Source organism: Dermacentor silvarum, chromosome 9, assembly GCF_013339745.2.
Source record: "Dermacentor silvarum isolate Dsil-2018 chromosome 9, BIME_Dsil_1.4, whole genome shotgun sequence".
Lineage (NCBI taxonomy): Eukaryota > Metazoa > Arthropoda > Arachnida > Ixodida > Ixodidae > Dermacentor > Dermacentor silvarum.
Window position 1 is genome coordinate 128474854 of NC_051162.1, and position 19974 is coordinate 128494827.

At 46.8% G+C, this 19974-nt stretch overlaps 2 protein-coding genes across 3 annotated transcripts in view; both read right to left on the reverse strand.

The window, feature by feature from the left end:
- Positions 1 to 1869: 1869 nt before the first annotated feature.
- LOC119464282 (uncharacterized) lies at positions 1870 to 13943 on the reverse strand. Its single transcript, XM_037725188.2, has 3 exons — positions 13824 to 13943; positions 6391 to 7138; positions 1870 to 2997 (listed from the first exon to the last, which is right to left on the reverse strand). The coding sequence occupies exons 1-3, from the start codon at positions 13837 to 13839 to the stop codon at positions 2538 to 2540; spliced, it is 1224 nt and encodes a 407-aa protein (XP_037581116.1). The 5' UTR covers positions 13840 to 13943; the 3' UTR covers positions 1870 to 2537.
- Positions 13944 to 17151: 3208 nt separating this feature from the next.
- Positions 17152 to 19974, reverse strand: part of LOC119464283 (uncharacterized) — a 28440-nt gene continuing 25617 nt past the window's right edge. For both annotated transcript variants that reach the window (XM_049655851.1, XM_037725189.2), the window contains one exon: positions 17152 to 17967. In XM_049655851.1, coding sequence (XP_049511808.1) covers positions 17466 to 17967 — 502 coding nt within the window. In that variant the 3' untranslated portion in view covers positions 17152 to 17465. The remainder of the gene's footprint in view (positions 17968 to 19974) is intronic.

Genomic DNA, 19974 nt, shown 5'->3' on the forward strand with positions numbered 1-19974 from the left:
CAAAGCCAGATAACTATAGAATATGCATAACACAGGTTACACGTTTAAGTGAACCGGTGAGACGTTCAAATGAACCGGTTCATTTCAGTGTGCTGAGCCGCTCACTGAAGTGAGCCGTTTTGCCCATCTCTAGGTGGCACCGATGGCGCTGCACTGGGCCTCTTCCATTATCCGTCTCTGACAGTCCCCGACTGTCCGAGAAGCTGCACACGCAACGCTCATTGGCTGAAAGCGCTGCTTCGGGCAGTCCGGAACTGTCGGGGACGGATAATCGAAGAGCCCCACTGTCGGTGATCGTGTAGTTGCTGTATATGGCCATGGCTCCATATAACTCGACGTGATCGGCGCGATATCTTCGAAAGCATGCGGCGGTGGTTTGGCTCGGAACTCGGAACGTATTTCCGCGCTAGGTCAGCTAACAGTGGCCGGCTCCAAGGTATGTTGGAGACGTTCGCGTTCATCAGGCTTCGCTTGATTTCTCTCTACATTGGCCTGAGATGTTTACTTTAAGTCTTACGGTAAGCGAATCGTAAGCACAAAAATTCTGTCGTTCTATCGACGTCATTCCATCTACGTGATTTCATCGTCCTCACTGCATACGCCGTCGGCTCGCTAGAAAAACATCAATTAAAAATAATCTTTCTCTTCCATCCCGTGCATCTCGTCGAACAACAGCACGTTTGACCCTGTTTCACAAACTTTATTACCATTCGTCCCTTCAGAGGAACTTCAATTTCCGGCCTCATTACATGTCGAGCCGCATCGATCATGCGAATAATGTCGGAATTCAAGCAGGCTGCACTAACACTTTCAGTCAACATTTTTTCCCAGATCATCACGGCAGTGGAACCACCTACCCGGTGAAATTGTCTCCATTGCATAACTAGGAATTATTAACATGTTATTTCGTTTATTTGCCGTACTTGCAAACGAATAAGGAAGCCATTATTATGAAGATCTTATTTTGTTCACATTATTTGTCGTACTTGCAAGCTATTAGGCTAGGCATTACATAAGATTGTATATTTGGGAATTACTAATATGCTAGATTGTTTATTTTATTTTTCGTATTTCATTACACTTCCCGCTTTACCACTCCCCTCATTAATACCCTCGCGCCTTGAGGGTAACAAATCAACATGACAGTCACTTTAGCATACGCCAAAGAAGGTGAGGCGAAAGCCCGCGCGCTCAAGAGACATTCATTAAATTACTTGACATTCTCATTCGAATGCGTTGTTACTTATTACTTGTTTTCTCCCACCAAAGGTTGTGGGTTCGAGTGCATTAATTGACGCTACCTTAACTGTGCCTTCATTATATTCGTCTTAACACCAAAGGTCGTGGGTTCGAGCGCTTAAATTAACAATTTTAATTAACTGCGCCTTAATTAATTCCGCCTTAGCACCAGAGGTCGTGGATTCGACTACATACATCGTACGGCGACGATGTTATCGTGTTTAACTTTATCGGGAACATCCCGGCGACGGCAGGAATGCGCTTGGATAGTGTCCATATAATTGCTATCGCAACTAGAAGCCCTTCTATGGAAGTAACCGTGTCTAGGGTGTAGGGGTGAAACATGGCGGCTCGATGCTTGACGCGAGAAATACGCCCGTAGCGACTTGTATGTGGTTTCTAATCGTGAGCCCCGAAGGTCCGTTCGCACATGCATTGACTTAGCGTAGGTAAGTCTTCCCGACTTGCGGAACGAAGCAAGTGCAAGGAAGAAGCTTACCATATTACTGTATATGCGGTCGATACCGGAAAGTGGCACGGCTGACGCCGGAAGCTCTCATCATTGTCGGCTGCTTCACATTGGGCAAATCCGCTGGAGTCAAACCAAGCAAAAAATTTTCCCGCAGCCGTAACGTCTGTTGCATGCAACCACCAACCAGGGAACGACAAAGTTAACATTTGCATTTCGTTTATTAACTGCAAAAAGACTGGCTAGAACGCAGTAGTTGTATTTTTAATTGAAATGAAAGGTTCAAAGATAAAACATTCCAGCATTATCTCTTTGCTGGAGTTGGAACTCGAATGACAACGACACAGAAAGTGCCAAAAAGGGTTTCATGAAAACTAGAAACAAGGGAAAGCTTCGAAACACCATATTGCGGCGTATACTATTGATGTTGAACTTGGCACTGGTATGGCATCGCAACAAAATGTTTTTGAAAGGCTGCACGATCCCAAGGAACAGTTCTTAAGGTGAAAGGTCCCACGGTGTGTTCTCGATGTGGACTTGGCAGTGGAACTGCGACACTAAGTAAAATACAAATGGGTTACATGAAGGTATATAAGGCAAGGTGCTTGAAGCCTCAGTGTGAAACATTCCGGCATGTTTTGATGCTGGATTTGGCAATCGGGCGGCTTTGATCACCAGACTCGCATAACGGCTGCATTAAGCTTGGGGCAAGGTGGAATGTTCCAGCATCCCCTTGATGCTTGACTAGGCAGTCTAGTGACGTGGCTACAGAGAATGTCTGAAAGGCCGCAGAGCGTTAGCGGTGGGTTTCTCAAATCGTACCAACTCGTTACTGGTCCAGCCTGGGACCTGTACCGTACTTTCCCTTCCGTAAGGCTCGCTTGAAGTTGCGGGCCCAGAGTCTAGCATCCTTCATTCGTCCCGCTGGCACATCGGCAAACTCCGGTCTCTGCCACAACAGGTCGTTGGGGTCGGGCGCCACGAACGCCGTCAGCCTCATGGCGTAGTCCACGTGATCGCACAGGTTGAGGTCTAGGAAGAAACAAACGCTGGCTGTGCGGCACCACGGCCTCGTTCGCTGCATCGGCTCGTCAGCGTCTGCCAGGAACTCGCGAACGCGCTGGCTAGACAGGTCTGCCTCTTGCGAGTGGCTATCACGCAAGATGCGGTTGAGCACCTTGGCGCTGAGCGCAGTCTTCTCTTGCACGACGTACAGGAGGTGTATTATGTCCAGGTGACCGAACTTGGCTGGCGTCAGAAAACCTTCCTCCAGGAACCTCACGTCGGCGCTGAAATAAGGAATAGAGAAAAATAAGACTCTGTTAGAGGATTTCTTTGAGTCACGGGCGTGAAATGTCACGCGAGAGGTACTGGTTCAATACCCAGCACATCTACCAGATGTAATGATGTGACGTTGTGACGGTGAAGAACAAGGCTCAAAATTAACTCTTTATTGGTCGAACTTGCGCCTACCAAAGCAAACAACACACAAAGCCCAACGATAGCGGCGACCACAGTCAACGGCCGCCGAAATCTGATCTGCGGGTCAAATGCGGCGGCTACATAAATTTTGTACATGACTTATGGTACATTGCAAGGTAATCGCCGCGGCTCGTGCACGTCCCATAATGTACATTATTTGCGTTGTGTACAGAACCTGATTAGAGAACATTCTTTCGCTTTAGAATTGGCGACAACATTAGAGAAAGATCCGATACATGTAGCACGTCCTGCGCAGAGCAATAACTCTGCAACAGTGGTGAGCCTATCTTCACCAGCAAAGATGAAGATATTATAAAGACGACAGCGTGACGAGAATTGTCTGACTAAGCTGGAATGACGATGATGCAACACCCACGGCGGCATCGCAACGGTGTGACAACGAATGCATGACGTCCATGGAACGACGAAGGTTGCATTACGAAGACGGCATGGTGACAATGGGATGGCGACGAGTGCATGGCGATGATGAGGTTACGATGATGGCACACACCCAGCGGCACTTCACGCCACAGCAAACAAACAGGCACACTAATGGAAACTGTACACCGCATTATATCCGGGATCGGCCCAACACTACGGACGGGGCAAAACTGAGCAACTAGCTAAGAAAAGGTAACGCTGTAAAAATAAGCTAAGTCCTTGAAGTAAGGCAAACGTACCGCCATAGACCAAGTGTCAATCTGCCTATTCCCAATCTGGCCACGGGGCATCCTTTCTTCTAAAACGCCCAATTTCTTCGTTTGCTTCTACGTCAACTATACTCTCTTCGGCCTCCCCAGAAAAATGGATGGTGCTTGTCGGGCTGAGCGACGCGACGCCGGTGATATGTGAAAACAGTGGCACAGACGTCGATGTTGGGTGGCTTCTGTAACCGAAACCGCGGCCTGCTGGAGGAATGCGCTGGTTGGCACGGGTCGCGGCTTGCTCCGGCGTGGTGTTCCGGGAAGCGCGCCTTCGAACTGACGTAGCAGTGTTGGCCGGAACGTCTCCGTCAGCACCTTGCACATCCGTGCGGCGGACGCGAACCACTGCGGGGGACACGGGCCGCTGCGGCAACGATCGTTTACCCAACGAGCGGTGGGACTCCGATGTATGACTCGAGTGCGCACCACGGAGTGCGACTCTGCTGAGCGCCATGGCCCGACGATTGCGGTGGTCCTGCATCGCGACGGCTTGAGGCGTTCCTGTGGCGTGCCTCAACCGGGGGACCGTGACCCTTGCTCGGGTTAGTAATGGATGACCTGGAGAGGACCCTGTGCAGCGGGGGTTATAAGCAGACCTATAGTGGAGGGTCTGGGGGAGACCGAGTTCAGAACGCGCCGAGTGCGCATCGTGAATAAACTAACCGCATTCACTCCAGTCTAAGTCTCCTCTCATCAGCGACATACACAAGAGCCGACTTGCGCAGTAGCATGTCAGCACTGGAGAAAGGGGCTCGCGAACGTCACTTGCTACTAACTACGAAGAACACCGCGGCTACGATTGTTAACGTCGGTGGAAAATTAAAAGAACTCCTTAAATTATTGATATTCATAAGTATTCTCTGTAATAAAGTGGCGACCACAAACGCGTACATTGTTGATATTTCTCAAGTTTGTTTCGTTGATACGAGCCAGGCTACAGGCTCCGGCGGCGTTCAGAGCAGGTATGCCCGCTCACACTGCCATGTTACGATTTTCGGCAAGCAAACACCGCCGATGCCTGTCACCTCAAAAATTTGGGCTTCAAGTCCTGCATCACAATCTACCGCAAAAAGCTCATTAGTCTAATCTGCAGAATTACTTGATACATTACTACGTCAAGTCGTTTTAAAATGTATGTCTCTGTGGTAAAATCAATCACACTGATATCGTTTAATTATCGCATTTTCCCTATATTTAAGGTACTTCGAATGCATTTTTGGAATACCCTGTCAGTCTCCAAGATGTCCCGCCATAAGGCATTCATATCAGAAAAGGAGTAGTGCTCTAGTATGCGCTCATAGAGGATCACTGAAGAAGGAGGCGCACCGATAATGCAGGTTTTCTTCAGATAATGCATACAGGGTGTCCCACCTGAAGTAGCCAAGCTGTCAAAAATGCTTGTAGGAAATACGATTACGAGACTTACGGCGTTCGGTGATCAGACCTGTACCGGCACCAGGAGAGGTATTTTATAAGAGTCCACCTAGTGGACTGTCCATTTCGGCTGACGCCGATTGGCTCTAGCTGCACGAGCAAGTAGACTGACTGGCTCCTTCTCGCTCGTGCAGCTGGAGCCAATCGCGACAGCCGAAATGGACAGTACGCTCAGTGGACTCTTACAGAATACGCTCTACCCCCCCCCCCCCCGAATAATTTTTGTGTGCTATAATTAGAGTAGGGTAAATAAACAAGTATTTACCTTCTGAATTAAAGGCGTGTCTTCCGGTGTGAACGGTTTAAATTGCGTCCGAAAATATTTACTCATTTTCAATTTCCTGTGCAATTTTTCCGCGCTTGACTCGCAGCGCCGTGAAAAGGGCCGTGTGATTTTATACAGGGTGTTTCAGCGAACACTTTCAAAATTTATTTAAGGTTGCCTGTGGCCAATTCTAGTTAATGAGCTGGTCTACCCGAAGAGGCGGACATTACTTGCACAAAAAATTTAAATTCATAATCGAATTAACAAAAATTCACGAATTAGGTTTTTAACTAATTACCTGATGGCCCATATTGCAATTTACAAATTTTATCCGTGGAGTTCGCAAGGCGGATTCACTTAGAAATAATTCTCGCGATGACACCAGTTTCGAGATATTAATTCCCGAACTTTGCGGAGAAATGCATTGGCGTTCCAGTTAATTTCGTGCTTCAATGCATAAAGCGACGTTTTCTTAAGAACTTAACTGGAACGCCAATGCATTTCTCCGCAAAGTTCGGGAATTAATATCTCGAAACTGGTGTCATCCCGAGAATTTTTCCAAGGCTGAGGTCAGCGTCCGCAGCAGGCAGGCGCCACAGCCAATCAGCACTTCAGCAGCAGACAAAATAGTCAAGTCCGCTAGGTGGACTCTTACAGAATACCTGCCCTGGTGGCGAAATAGAACTCAAGAGAAAACTCGTTGGTTCCATGCAAACCGTATATAAGTTAACAGCATGCCTGGGACACTCTGTAAGCTCAAAGCAGGCCCGCACAGCGCTAACTGTAAATTTCGTTACCTGGGCTGTGCTTCTGATGCGTTGACGTGGTATGCATACTGACCCAGCACCAGGAGCACGATGTAAGGCTTCACCTCTCCCTCGGCCGAGTACGTCTTGCGGGCCAGTTCGGTCAGGAACCTGCCGCTGGGGACCAACACGTCTCCCTCGAACGACGTGGGCACAGACGAGGCCAGCGCACTCTTCATCCGGGTGCGGAAGAAGTCCTGCACTTCTCTCACGGGCTTGGCTGCGACAACGGCCAGCGCCAGGTTGTAGAAGCCGATGATCAGACCGGCCTCGTTCAGGGCCGCCCGAGAGCTGCGACTCTTCCTTATCAGGTCGGCGAGGAAGTCGACGAACCCAGGTGACGAAGGGAGCGGCTCGACGTCCTCGAGATTGCGTGCAAAGAGCGTGGGAATTTTGTGGAGGTTCAGCACGGGCTGTGAAACACCCGGGAACGGCAGGTCCATCACGTCCCGGACTCTGTAGATGCTGGCGAACAGCGGCTTCCTGGGGGCAGTCGGCGACGGCGTGGCGGCCACGCACTCGAGCATGAGGTGGTCGAACGACTCCTGCCATCTGCTGGAGGCGACGACCCTCAGCCACGACGCGTACAGTGACCGCCGGGTGGCGTCATCCGGGTACATGACTCTTCTTAGCACTTCCCGTGCGCCCTTCATGGCGACGACGTCGCTCCAGTCTTTGCGGTTCGACATTCGCTCGTACACCAACAAAGGGAAAGAAAGCATCATATCGGCTACCATGGCTGAAAAAAGAAGCGAATGGCCGTCAAATAGGCACAACAGCAATGAAACTTATGACCGCGAAGAAAGCGTAGTTCCGAATAGTGTACATATAAGGGGTGTTTTTTTACAAAATGAGAAAAAAAATCGCCTGTGGTAGAAGCGTAACTGTATTCCTTGAGCTGGATTACTCGAAGCGGCGGACATTACTCGCACGAGAAACCGAAATGCATATTCGACTAATTAACAAAAATCCCAAATTACCTTTTTAGTGTATTACATTACGGAACATATAGCAATTTACGAGTTGTAGTCGGTGAAATTGCAAGGCATATCCACCTAAAGAGAATAGCAAGAACGGCACCGGTTTCGACATCTGCGCCGCCTAAATAGCGGAAAATATGCCCTGTTGTTTGTTCCAGTTAATATTTAAAGAAAACGTCGTTTTACGCATTGAAGAACAAAAGTAAGTGGGACACCTATGTATTTTGTCGCCAACTTCGGCAAATGATACCCCAAAACTGATGACATCTTCAAAGTTCGTTCCAAGCGGATGCCCCTTGATTGCGAACTTAATGTAGTGTTTACTTTTGCTTGTACAAGCAAAAGTCTATCTTTAAGTATATTTTTTTATCTTTTACGCTACAACCTCTCACGTTTTATTTGCAAGCGGCCGCCATTTTGCATGTGTCTATGGCACAAAGGCCTGTGTGCCAATTGGCACCTTTCTTTTTTTTCCCACCCCACCTTCTGATCTTTTTTTTTTTTTTCAGCAACCATTTATTTCCCGTTTTTAGTAAGCTAGTCATACAGCAGCTTTTCTTTGTTGGAACTTGGAAACCTTGTTTGCTACCAGGGTCTAAAGTTGTTAACAGGCTATTCGCGCATATTTTTAGTGAAATTTAGTGATCCTGTGTTTAAAACTGATCCTTTGTTCTTGATAGTTAGCTGTCTTTTTCGCACAAGCAAGTACAGGAGTGGTACCTAATTATGATGAGATAAATATATCTGCTATAAATAAATTCGCCTGCGTTTGAATATTCGAAACCTACTAGTCGTACTCGAAAAATGTCATATTCGGCCCCCTGTAGTAACACAACTGGGCTCTAATCACAGCTGAATCGAAAAAAAAAAAGTTATTTTTGCAAACACCGCAACTGAACTGGGTTTGAGCGGAAACAGCGCAAAATATCAGTACGTGAGAAAAGTCAAACAAAGGTGCAACTAGAGCGTTACGATTCTTTTTTTTTTTTTTTTTTCACTCCGGAACAAAACAGGACAATTGCGTATTGCTTCTTAGGCGTGCTTCCACAATGTGTTTTCTTTAACTATTCGCGGCATGAACACTACGCTCACCCTTTTTAAAATCTTTTCGTGCAGCTAAGGAGCACCATTTTCTTGCTGTACAAGAGAAATTTATGCTGCTTTCCTTCAATTATTCTTAGAAAATGCAAATGAACAGAACCCGGTTCAAACCAGTTTCAATCGCAATTTTTATCGCTTCACAGTTGAACTGGAAGTGAGCTGTGCTCGCTGAACCGGAAACGGGGGGAAACCAGAACAAAAATTTCTTCTTTCAACACTATGGCGGAAATAGAAAGTCAATGTTCTCTTTAAAGAGACATTAAGAAGCGACCCGCAAATTTCATTTAGTTTGACATATCATTTTCAAGGTTCAATTTGCATTTATTTGGCGCAAAACATTTGGTTATTAGCGGAGAGAACGAAGGTCAAAGTTTATGCAAGTATTTCCCACCCGAATCGCAGCGACGATACATCAGCTTTGACATCACGGATGTTTGAATTAGAAACAATTGCCAAAACTCACTTCGTTTGCTCAAAACTGCGTTCAACTTTATGTTCGTCCCCTAGGTTGAGTCCACGGTTTTTTAAGAATGCTATGTAACCTTAAGTTTATCGGTGACCATTTTATCATGGCGTTGGCCATTATATGGTTACCGATACTACCTTTCACCTACTGCGCACGTGCAGTCGTTGACATGCTCTGTACAGTCAACAAAGTTCTTGCGAACTTTGTCACAACCGCGATCATTTATTGCGTGCCTCTGACATGTGCGCAATTGGCTGATAAGAGCATCGAAACAACGCCGGCAGTACAAATGCTGGCTTCAATTATTGCTCTGGACTGACAGAATGTATGGGTCTCAATAAAATTTCGATAAGACCAGTATTGTATGGCAAGCCGTAAGAACCTAATTAGATAGATTACTGAAGCGGATATGATAGCTGCTTAGGTGACCTTTGTGTGTCGAAGTCATCAACCTCGCTATGAGAAAGAGGACTAGCATTTCTGACAGCCCGATGCATGCATGGTGCTGAGCGCGCTGGCGACCTTAAATATGGCGCAAGGGTCAGGTCAAAAAGAGGAAAAAGAAAGAAAAGAAGGAAACGCAGTTGAAAGCACTATGTCTATTCCTGTCTCTTTTTCGTGGTCGTTAATTGTCACCGCAGGAACAAATCGCCTTAAAGCCGCTATGCTTGTCCTATATAAGTACAAGGGTAGGGAGGGGAAAACATTTATTCTACTGCACTGAACTTTATGAGACGTTTATTGCATCCCAAACAAAAAGTCCAAATCTACGGACTGTACAGGGACCGGATTTCTTGAGATCATAACATTTTAAAAATGCTTAAAATTATATGCAGCGCTAGCTTTACAACGTATATAATAAAAAAAACGATACATCATTGTTGCGTAAACTATTGCATCCGCTGCGACATTCTAAAACGGACAAAATTGATATTTAGATTTTTAGCACAGAATTTTAGGGCTGCACAAAAAAAGTCGCAGTTTCGCCCGAAAGGCGAAGATAGAAAATTAGTAGATATTTACGGATCAAGGATACTAGTTTTATAGTCTGTATAAACTTGGACACATTCGCTTTACTAACTGAATTAACAAGCATGGTGTCAGCGCGCACAAGCAAACATGAATAGATCCCACTCGACGACCGCAGACAACCGCTGTCAAGACGCTGGCGTGAGCAAGCTCAGCAGCAGCAAGCGAAGGTTCGTGCAGTCTATCGCTTCAACGGAAACTGAGCGGCGAAAGCACAGCACATACAAAGGTATGAGCCGTCTGCAGATGGCTTTAAAGAAATACAAGTACGCAGTTGCGGGCAGAATAGAAGCCGCACCCCCTCCCTCCCGCGCTGCCTTCCCTCTTTCCCCCTTTCGCGTGCGAGACTGAGTCGCCACTCGCCAGTTCCCCTTGCGCCGTTGGTGCCAGAGCACGACATCGCCCCCCCCCCCCCTCCTGTGCGTTCGCTCTCCGTGAAAGCGCGCGAGGGACGCGCGCTTTCATTCGCACATACAGCGTACGGCGCGCGGCGATTTTATCGCCATTGGACTTGATACGGAACCTCACGGCGACGGCGACGGCAGCAATCTGACTGGAGTGTCTATATAATTGTTATCGCAATAAAAAACACGAAACGAGAGGCACAAGCACTAACTTCCAGATACAATTTAATCTCAGATGTCTTTAATAGACGGAGGAACACATGCCCCTCCCCCCCCCCCCCCACACACACACACAAGAAACCAGCCAAACACATGGTAGACTAGCATGCGTGCATTGTCAACATATATTCAGCTGTCACCGTGCAGCTACCATTGAGAAAATCAATTTCCTTTCTAGATAAAGAAACGGGTGCCGTGCTCACGCACTGACAATCGTCACTAATCACTGCTGCTGCACCTAAATATTGTGCGTGCAACGATCTCGGTCTCGGAACGTAGTCACAGCATTGTCAACATATGAAGCACACCTATAATCGCCACAATGATGTATAAGGTGACATTATTTCTTTATTGAAACATTAAATATAAATATACAACATTTCCAACTGATTATGGCCACAGTATACTGCAATGTCATGGAGGAAGCATTAGGCACCCAAGCGATCCAGCGAACTCGAGCGGCCCGTCGCGCGGCAATATCGCGTGTATTCACGGGCTTCTTTTATGCCGCACCTATTGAGCAACAGAAAGCTGCGTCGGGAGTTCTAAGCGAAAGCTGTATATGGCTAGGCGAAACGAAAAACCGTCCGTCCCATGTTTCGATAAACGTCTCCATTGGCTGCGCTGTCAGTTACGTCGTTCTCTACGTCGCATCCAAGCGCGCGCGCCATTGGCAGCGCCGTTAGTGACGTCGTTCTCTGCGTCGTGCCTGCTCTGCCCGCAACGCCGGCTCCTCGGCTCGCCGTTGTCGCATGCGTTCGATATCTCGAGTTAGCTCGGCGTCGTGGTTATCAGCATCCGCCCGCCATTAGCGCTTGCGTTCCGCTAGAAACACAAACAAGTAACCAATAATTGAGAAACGCTTCAATACAGCATCGGGATTAAACCACTGCTAAACAACGGGGCCGCACGTTTCAGCTTCGCTGAACCATCTGTACGGAGTGCTTGGGCGGTGTTTTTTTCACGTTGCCCTACAATTTTCTCATTGACACTTTTCATCTAACTATAGTATTTGAGAGATCAATTAAGCCATTACATAATTAGGCGGAATGCAAAAAAAAATAAACTGCGTATCTCCAAGTGACAGCAAGCATTACCAAGCTTGGGTCTGTCTACTTACGTGGAATTTGCATATTTTTAAAGTTTGGTGCATGATAATAGTTGGGACACCCTGTAGTATATACGAGCGTGTGCGACTCGGCGCGCGCTATACTGGTCGCCGGCCTATGAACCCCCCCCCCCCCCCCCCCCTGAACTTAAGGGAAGCACTGTGATACAGGGCGTTCAAAATTAAGCTTTACGGAATTTTTAAACAGCCTGTGGCAGGTAGCACAATTCTTATCGTTGAGATGGGTTATTCGAAGTGGCGGACATTAGTAGCACGAGAAATCGAAACACATATTCAACTAAATAACAAAAACTGACTGATGAGCTTCTTACCTAATTACCTTACGACGCATATTGCTATTTACGATTTGTAGCCGGTGAGCTTGTCAGGCATATTCACTTGGAATAAATTTCCAGGATGACGCCAGTTTCGTGATATGCACGCCATCAAACTCGCCGTAAAAATGCACTGTTGTTCCACTTATTATTTTTTTTTTACCAAAATGGTGTTTATACAGTGAAGAAGAAAAGTAACTGGAACGCCCATGTATTTCGTCCCACACTTTGGGAAATAATATCTCGAAACTAGTATCATCCTGGAACTTCATTTCAAGTGGATGCGTCTTGCACACTCACCGGCTTCAGTTTGTAAATTGCAATATGTGTCGTGAAGTAATTAACTAAGAAGTTTATCACTCAAATTTTGTTAATTAGTTGAATATGCGTTTCGATTTCTCGTCCGCCTCTTCGAATAATCCAGCTCAAGGATAAGAACTATGCTACCTGCCACAGGCGATTTTTAAAAATCCCGTAAAGCTTAATTTTGAAAACCCGGTGTGTTGCTGCGCTGCAAGATACCCATAACACACTCAACATGAGCGTCAAAAGTTACGAAAAAGGTTCGACGCAAATCGTAGGAAATTACCAGAAGTTGTGTTCTATATTTCTGACTAATGCGCACTACAGTCAAACTGGCATTGAATGATAACTGCATTTTCGCTTTTTTTTTTTTAAACAGTTAAGAGCATTTCTGACGCGTGTAATTTTTACTTTTGCTTTATTGGTTGCTGGTGGATATAGACGCCACCGCTTTTAAAACCAACTTGGCCAAGGACGACAGTTCACATGGGCCTCCTAAAGCGCGGCAAAGAGCCGTTTGTGTATTTGGAAATAAAGCAGGTCTACCTATCTCTCTGCACAAACTGAGGGAGTAGTGGGTGTGATTAATTACAAGTTAGATTCTAAATAAAGCACGACGCTTTCAGCTCAAACAAGCATAATACTAAAAAGTGAAAGCAAGAACCACGAGCACACTACATACGTATAATCGGTAAGTGTATAATGCCATTTTAGAATGGAATCGAATACGAATATATGAAAAACGCACACTTGGAGCATCAAATTAATACTGCAGGTTGATAACTTCCCGAAATGCTCATAAGAAGCAGCGTGGAATTAGAAGGCAGCAAGAAGACATGTTAAACTTATTCCTTCAATACACACGTTAATTGGAAGTCCGCTCCAAGAAGGTATCTGACGAGAAAAATCAATTTTCACCAAGGCTGCTGCTTTTTGGCTAATAAATGAAGATTTGAAGCAACCGGTTGACCAATGTACATGGTTCACTTACTACGGCTAATCGCAGTAGCTATATTCAGCCAGAACTTAATATTCGAAGAAATCAATGATCAAATTCTTTAATCGAATGCTTCTACTCGAAACAGAATCATTCGATTGGCGTTCGCAGTATCATATACTCGCACAACCCAAGCTACCTTCCGTCGCAATGATGCGCCGCACCAAACTGAATGGATGGCAAGCATCCCAAAATAAATGACTTGCTGAAAATAATTTATTTTTAGCTTTCATGGTTATGCAGTCTTCATTGAACCATCGGGCAGAGATGCTCTACGCGTATTGCAACTCGGCTTTCAAGCGAGTATCACGATACCCGCGTGAAAGAATCACAAGACATCGACTCATTCGATCGAGGATCGCCGATTCACGTTGTTTCGAAATCGACAAAAGAACTTCGGCACGCAAACGTCTAAGAGCGTTTCATGGACACGCACGCTGTTATCACCGTGTGGCACGGAAACACATATAGCGGACACATACCTGATAAAAGGTCCATCTCAAAGCGAAGCTTGACGACCTGTTCGAAGCAACAATGTCCAGTCAAAGTTTTCAACTACGCCAGACACGAAGCACCCGACGGGATCCACACCACACGCCAGCCAAGGCCAAAGCCAAACTGGCGCGCAGTTTCAACGGCAAGACATAACGCGCTGTGATTGGCCCGTCATGGTGCTTTGTTTTCACGATAGTTTGGTAGATGGCGCAACGTGGCAAGCGAGAAAGATTAGTAAAAGTAGAGTAAAAGAACCGGTGGGCCGTGGCGACGGTGGCGCCGATCGCGCTCCACTGCATGCCGGCGATCGTTGGCGGTGCGTTGTACTTACGGCGCTGTGGCCCATGATCTTTTTGCGCATCGTTTAGTTTCGTTCGGCGCTGCCTGCAACACCGGACCAGACGGAACATGACTCCGCTGCTGGTCTTCTGACAACTGATCGCCTTCCTGCTTTTGTTGCGCTCACTGCCGCGTACCTGCAGATTTGTTTGTGCTAAACTAAGAAGTATGCAGACAAAGCGCGTGTGTACATATGTCGCACCGGAAGCGGCTGCATTGTGTCGTCTCGATTGCGGACCCGCGAATTTGGTCCTGTGCGAAGGAAAGTACGAGGAACCTGCGATGTCAAAGCCTTCTCCGACTCAACCACAATGCCTCGAGCGGCCAGTCGCGTGGCAATTCTGCATGTATTCGCGGGCTTCTTTCACGCTCGGAAAAACACATTTACGTAGCACGTATTGAACAACAGAAAGCTGTATCGGGAGTTTTTCGTGTTGCTCTACAATCTCCTCATTGACACTTTGACAATTAGTACAGTGCTTCTCGAGTTAGATAATTAATTACAATTACCTAATTAAATCTCGGCAACCAAGAAAGTTGTCGCAGTTTCACCTGAAAGGTGAAGCATCAATTGCGATAGCAAACTTGTAGAGAGCTATACGGAGTAATGATATTAGCTTTATCAGCTGTATAAACTTGGACATGCAGCAGCATCGGCAACACGCAGAACTGTTGTCGACGCCATCCGCGTTTTGCCCGCGTTCGCTCAAAATGCGTGCGGCGTTGGTGACTGTTGCCGGAGCCTCTGATATAAATAGGCACTGCGTGCCGCAGCTAAACGTCGCCTCCCTTCCCTCCCCCTCCCCCACGGCCTCTCGCTCGTCGGAAGAAGGCGCGTTTGCTCTACATACATGGTGATTGTGAAGGAGAACAGAGACGCCTACTTCTGCAGCTCTTAAGCGAGCACGGCGCAGAACGCGCGTTTGTTCTCCGCCGTGCGTTCATTCCCCGTGAAAGACGCGTCCCTCGCGCCCTTTCACTCGCACATACAGCGTTCGGCGCGCGGCGACGATTTCTTCTCCAAATGACGTCATACGGAACCTCACGGCGACGGCGACGGCGACGCCGACGGCAGAAATCTGCTTTTGAGTGTCCATATAATTGCTATCGCAATAAAATTACTGGCGGCTACTCCACTGTACTGGAAACAATATGCACTAGGTTTGCTTCGCGTACCGCCTTTCCTTTTTTTTTTTAATCGTGCTGCGTGATAGCTGGGACACCCTGTATATATTTATGACCTCTGCATACAAGTGGCGATGTTTCCATCCCTAATAAATGTTGTAAATTATTAGAGTAGTTTTTTTTTTCATGAGTTGTTAGCATTTCCTCCTGCAAAAAAAAAAAAAGCAATACTAAGACGCATATTATGCACGTGCATTTCACACGCCGTTGATAAAAAGACTCTGCGAAAGGGTTACTGAAGTCTGCAGGTTTGTCTGTTTCAGGGTAAAAAAAAGCTCGCAAAGCAATTTGAAGTGAGGTGAACATACAGCAACATATTCATTGTCTAGGCATAGGCTATCCATACCATTACACATAATTGTTAGTTGGCTACCTCCTTCACTTAAAAAAATATAATGCACATTGTCCTGTGTATATATTCAAATATATTATGTCTGGGCATGGTGTTCACAGTGGAAATAAAAAAAAAGACGTTTAAGTGAAAAGCCGGCAGATCCCACGCTTTGCGGGAATCAATGTTATGTGAAGCAGTGTGCGGGGAGCCTACCATGTTAACGAAATGGCCATGAGAGCACCAAGACGTAGGCGGCTCTTTCATGACCTACATGACACGCATGTCATGACACTCATGTCATGAGTACTCAGGAGTCCCTTTAGCTACACCTAAGAAATCCTAAGACGAAAGCCTTAGTCATGCTCATGACTATGACTTCGACGATCAACCTTTAGCTTTTTTCCTTCACTTTTACCACATACGAACCCATTCCATTGGTCTTTGAGTATTAATCTTTTTTCGCTGAGCCATTCTCATTTTTGTAAACTCATGGTCATGACTATGACTTCTACCACAATCATTTAGTGTTTCCTTCACTTAGTGCCGACGTCTGAACCCATTCTAGTGGTTTCTGAGTATTAATTTTTTTTCGTGAGTCATTGTCATTTTGCTGAGTCATGCTCATGACTATGACTTCTACCAGCATCCTTTAGTGTTTCCTTCACTTAGTACCCACGTCGGAACCAATTTCAGTGGTTTTTGAATGGTAATCTTTTTCGCTGAATCATTGTCATGACCTATCACTTATGTTCGTCATACACTCCTGTCATATTAGGACAATTTTGGTACCTACCAAGTTACCGAAAGGACCATGAGAGCACCAAGACGTAGGCGGCTGTTTCATGACCTACATGACACGCATGTCATGACATTGTCATAATATATCATTTATGTTTATATACTCTTGTCATACCGAGTTAACGAAACGACCATGAGAGCACAAAGTCGTAGGCGGCTAGATAGATAGATAGATACTGTCAAAGTAGCAAATGTTCGCCAAGAAATGCTTCGCATTTAAAACACGGATGAGGTAGCCGCCCCTGGGGCTTCTAATGCGCTTGTCCTCCAATTGTCAGGATTTGCATAAATAAAGCGAATATATGAATTAAAAGACGTACACGTCCACGCCAACAATGATGCAGTAAGCTTTTAGCCACAATAATTTTTTAAGTGAAAAGGTAGAGGCAACGCGGAAGAAACTTCAAGTGATGTGGGTAACAAAACTCGGGTAATGACAGTGTAAGAGGGTGGGGTTAGGCTTCGGCATTGGCGGGGAGGGGGGGGGGGGGGGGTCACTCGGGCCCGGGAGCCTCCCCCGTAGTCGGCGCCTATGGCGGGGCGGGTACCTGTCCTCCTTGAACTATTGTCTTGCAACATTTCATTTACTTCTGTGCGCGCTAATAATAAACTCTTTCTAAAATTTCTTGCGGTAAACTTTCTCCGGACGTCACTCTAGAAGTTCCAATACATAATCAAAATTCCCTACAGATCGTGATCAGGGGCCCTTTATTAGCGAATAATACCTTAAACATCAAAACTGGTTCCACGAAGCTATCATTGAAGTGACACGGTACAAGTTCGCAATAACAGCGCAATATTCTTACGGGGTGCTTTTCTAAATATCGTCACATTCTGCCACACTGTCACATTTTGTAATGGCTGCGTTTTTAGCCACTAAGAAAAGTCGTAGCAGCCCTCTGGATCAATGAGAACTTGCAAGATGACGAATTTGACAATTTGACGGCGGAATTTTACATCGTTGTCCGGAATATCATCCCAGGTTGGGCTCACTGGACCGCCGAATCATGCTACGAAGTTCGGCTTGCTTGGCCAGTCCGGCAAACTTTCCTTTGCGCAAAGCCCGATTGAAGCCTTTGGCCCAAAGTCGCGCATCTTTCATGCTCGGCCGAGCAGCGTCCGCAAACTCCTGCCACCGCTGGTCATTTGGGTCAGGCGCCAGGACCGCTGTCAGCCGCATGGCGTACTCCACGTTGTCGGCTAAGTCCAGGTCTGCGAAGTAGTAGTAGTTGGACGCGCGACTCCAGGGTCTCGTACGCTGCGTAGGCTCCTCCGCCCCCTCGAGATAGCATGCAACGCGGAAGCAGGACTTCGAGACGGGATCATCGCTTCCGAGGCCTTTGTGTAGGATTCGGTTCAGACTCTCGGCACTGAGTCCAGTCTTATCCTGCACGTCGTAGAGGAGCTTCACTACCTCGAGGTGGCCGAACTTTGCTTGCGTCAGGAAGCCTTCTTCCAGGAATCTTTGGTCAGCACTGCATAATTATGACAGGCGGGAAACAGCAAATTAGTCTGTAGTCTATAGCGAAGTGAATTCATTCATTCATTCATTCATTCATTCATTCATTCATTCATTCATTCATTCATTCATTCATTCATTCATTCATTCATTTAGGATCTGATGCGGTCTCAAAGACGATGCAGCTAGGGTTACACATACCAGCCACAATAGCCCAGTGGCTATAGAGTCACGCTGCTAAGCTTGAGGCCACGGTTTCTATACAGGCGGCGATGGCGGCCTCATTTCCATGGGGTCGGAATGCAAAGCGCTCCTGTGCCGTGCATTGCGTGCACGTTAATGAACCCCAGGCGTTCAAACACGAGCAACACTAGGCAAGCACACTGTACTGAGTGACGAACGAAAGAGAGCTGTTGGTATGAGAGATATATAGGCTAAGCATAGCGGCGTAAGAACGCATTGGATATATTGTCTGAGCCACAGGTGAGCCTTTCTTTTGTCAGATTTAACAACAGTGTAAGCACTCCTTCATGCGGTATTATTCAGGCTCAACAAGCGGTGAGGCCTGCAGCAGCGTATCGTCATTATCTGAAGAAAGCACGGAATTGAAATATTTATTAATTGCGTTGTCCAAATCTTGGGGGCTACTGATCAAGGTATTATTATGATTGAGCTTATTCAAGCACGCACTTTTCCTGCTCAGGTTATCGCCAACACTTTTCAGGATTAATATTTACAAAAGATGGGCAAGGTAAAAAAAAAAAAAGAGCCAGTTTCGCTATAAAGGCGATGCAATGAATCCGATGTGAACATGGGGGGAAAATAGTGTGCGGTCAGTTGGTTTAGACGACACCTAAATCACGAAACTAGCTTTTTATAAGGCTGTGCCCACGAAAGCAAGTGACGTTCAGTCGGCTATCGAAAGCAGTCGGCTATCGTCGAAATCTGATGAGCGGGTCAAGCGTGTTTACTTTTACACCTGATGCAGTAAAGCTCTTGTTTGGGCTAGATGGTGCATTTTTGAACACATAACAGGGCAGCGCGAGAAGCAAGGACGAAGGAAGGAACGTATACACAGGACGGGCGCCTTCAATGGTTGCACCCGTCCCGTGTACGTACCTTTCTTCGTACTTGTTTTTCACGCTGCCCTGGGCACCAGCGTAATCGCTGGTGCCCACGTGCTTTACCGAAAGTACTACACAATTCGCGTCACGCATATAATCAGGTAACACAAGGTTCGGTGACGACAGACAACGGATAGAACCGTGGACAACATTCGAGAAACTTCGGATACATACAGGCGCGTCCTGCGCCAAGCGAAAACGTTTAACATTTCTTAGCCAGTGAAAAGCTGTCACTGGAGAAATATAAATAAGTACAAGTGTCAATATATATATATATATATATATATATATATATATATTGTAGTGAAGACGAATGCCCGGCGCTGCAGCCACATCGCCAGTCATCCGGGAAGCGCGAGCTCGAGATTGCCTTGGCCGCTCTGGTTGAGACACGCTGCGAACGCTGCCCGCTGCTCTCTTGTCCTGTGTTCGCATTAGATTCTGGTGGAGGTGCTACGGTTTCCCCCAACCTGGAATTACGCACCCGAACTTTGCCGTCCGTCATGCCTGACGACCCCAGCCCGACATCCCCACCGGTTACTCCAGCCATCGTATGTGCCGGTGCCCAGCGTCAGCAGGATCCTGACATCTTCAGCGGCACTGATGAGAAAGACGTTGAAGATTGGCTGGAATCGTATGAACGCGTCAGCAACACTAACAAATGGGACGACACCCACAAGCTCAACAACGCGATGTTCTATCTATCGGGCGTCGCCAAGCTGTGGTTTCGAAACCACGAAGCCGATTTCCGCACGAGGGCTCGCTTCAAAACCAGCATCGCAGACGTTTTCGGCCGCCCTGGCGTGCGCAAGCTTCGCGCTGAACAACACCTGCGCAGCCGATCCCAGCAATCTGGTGAAACGTTCACCAGCTACATAGAGGACATCGTCGACCTCTGC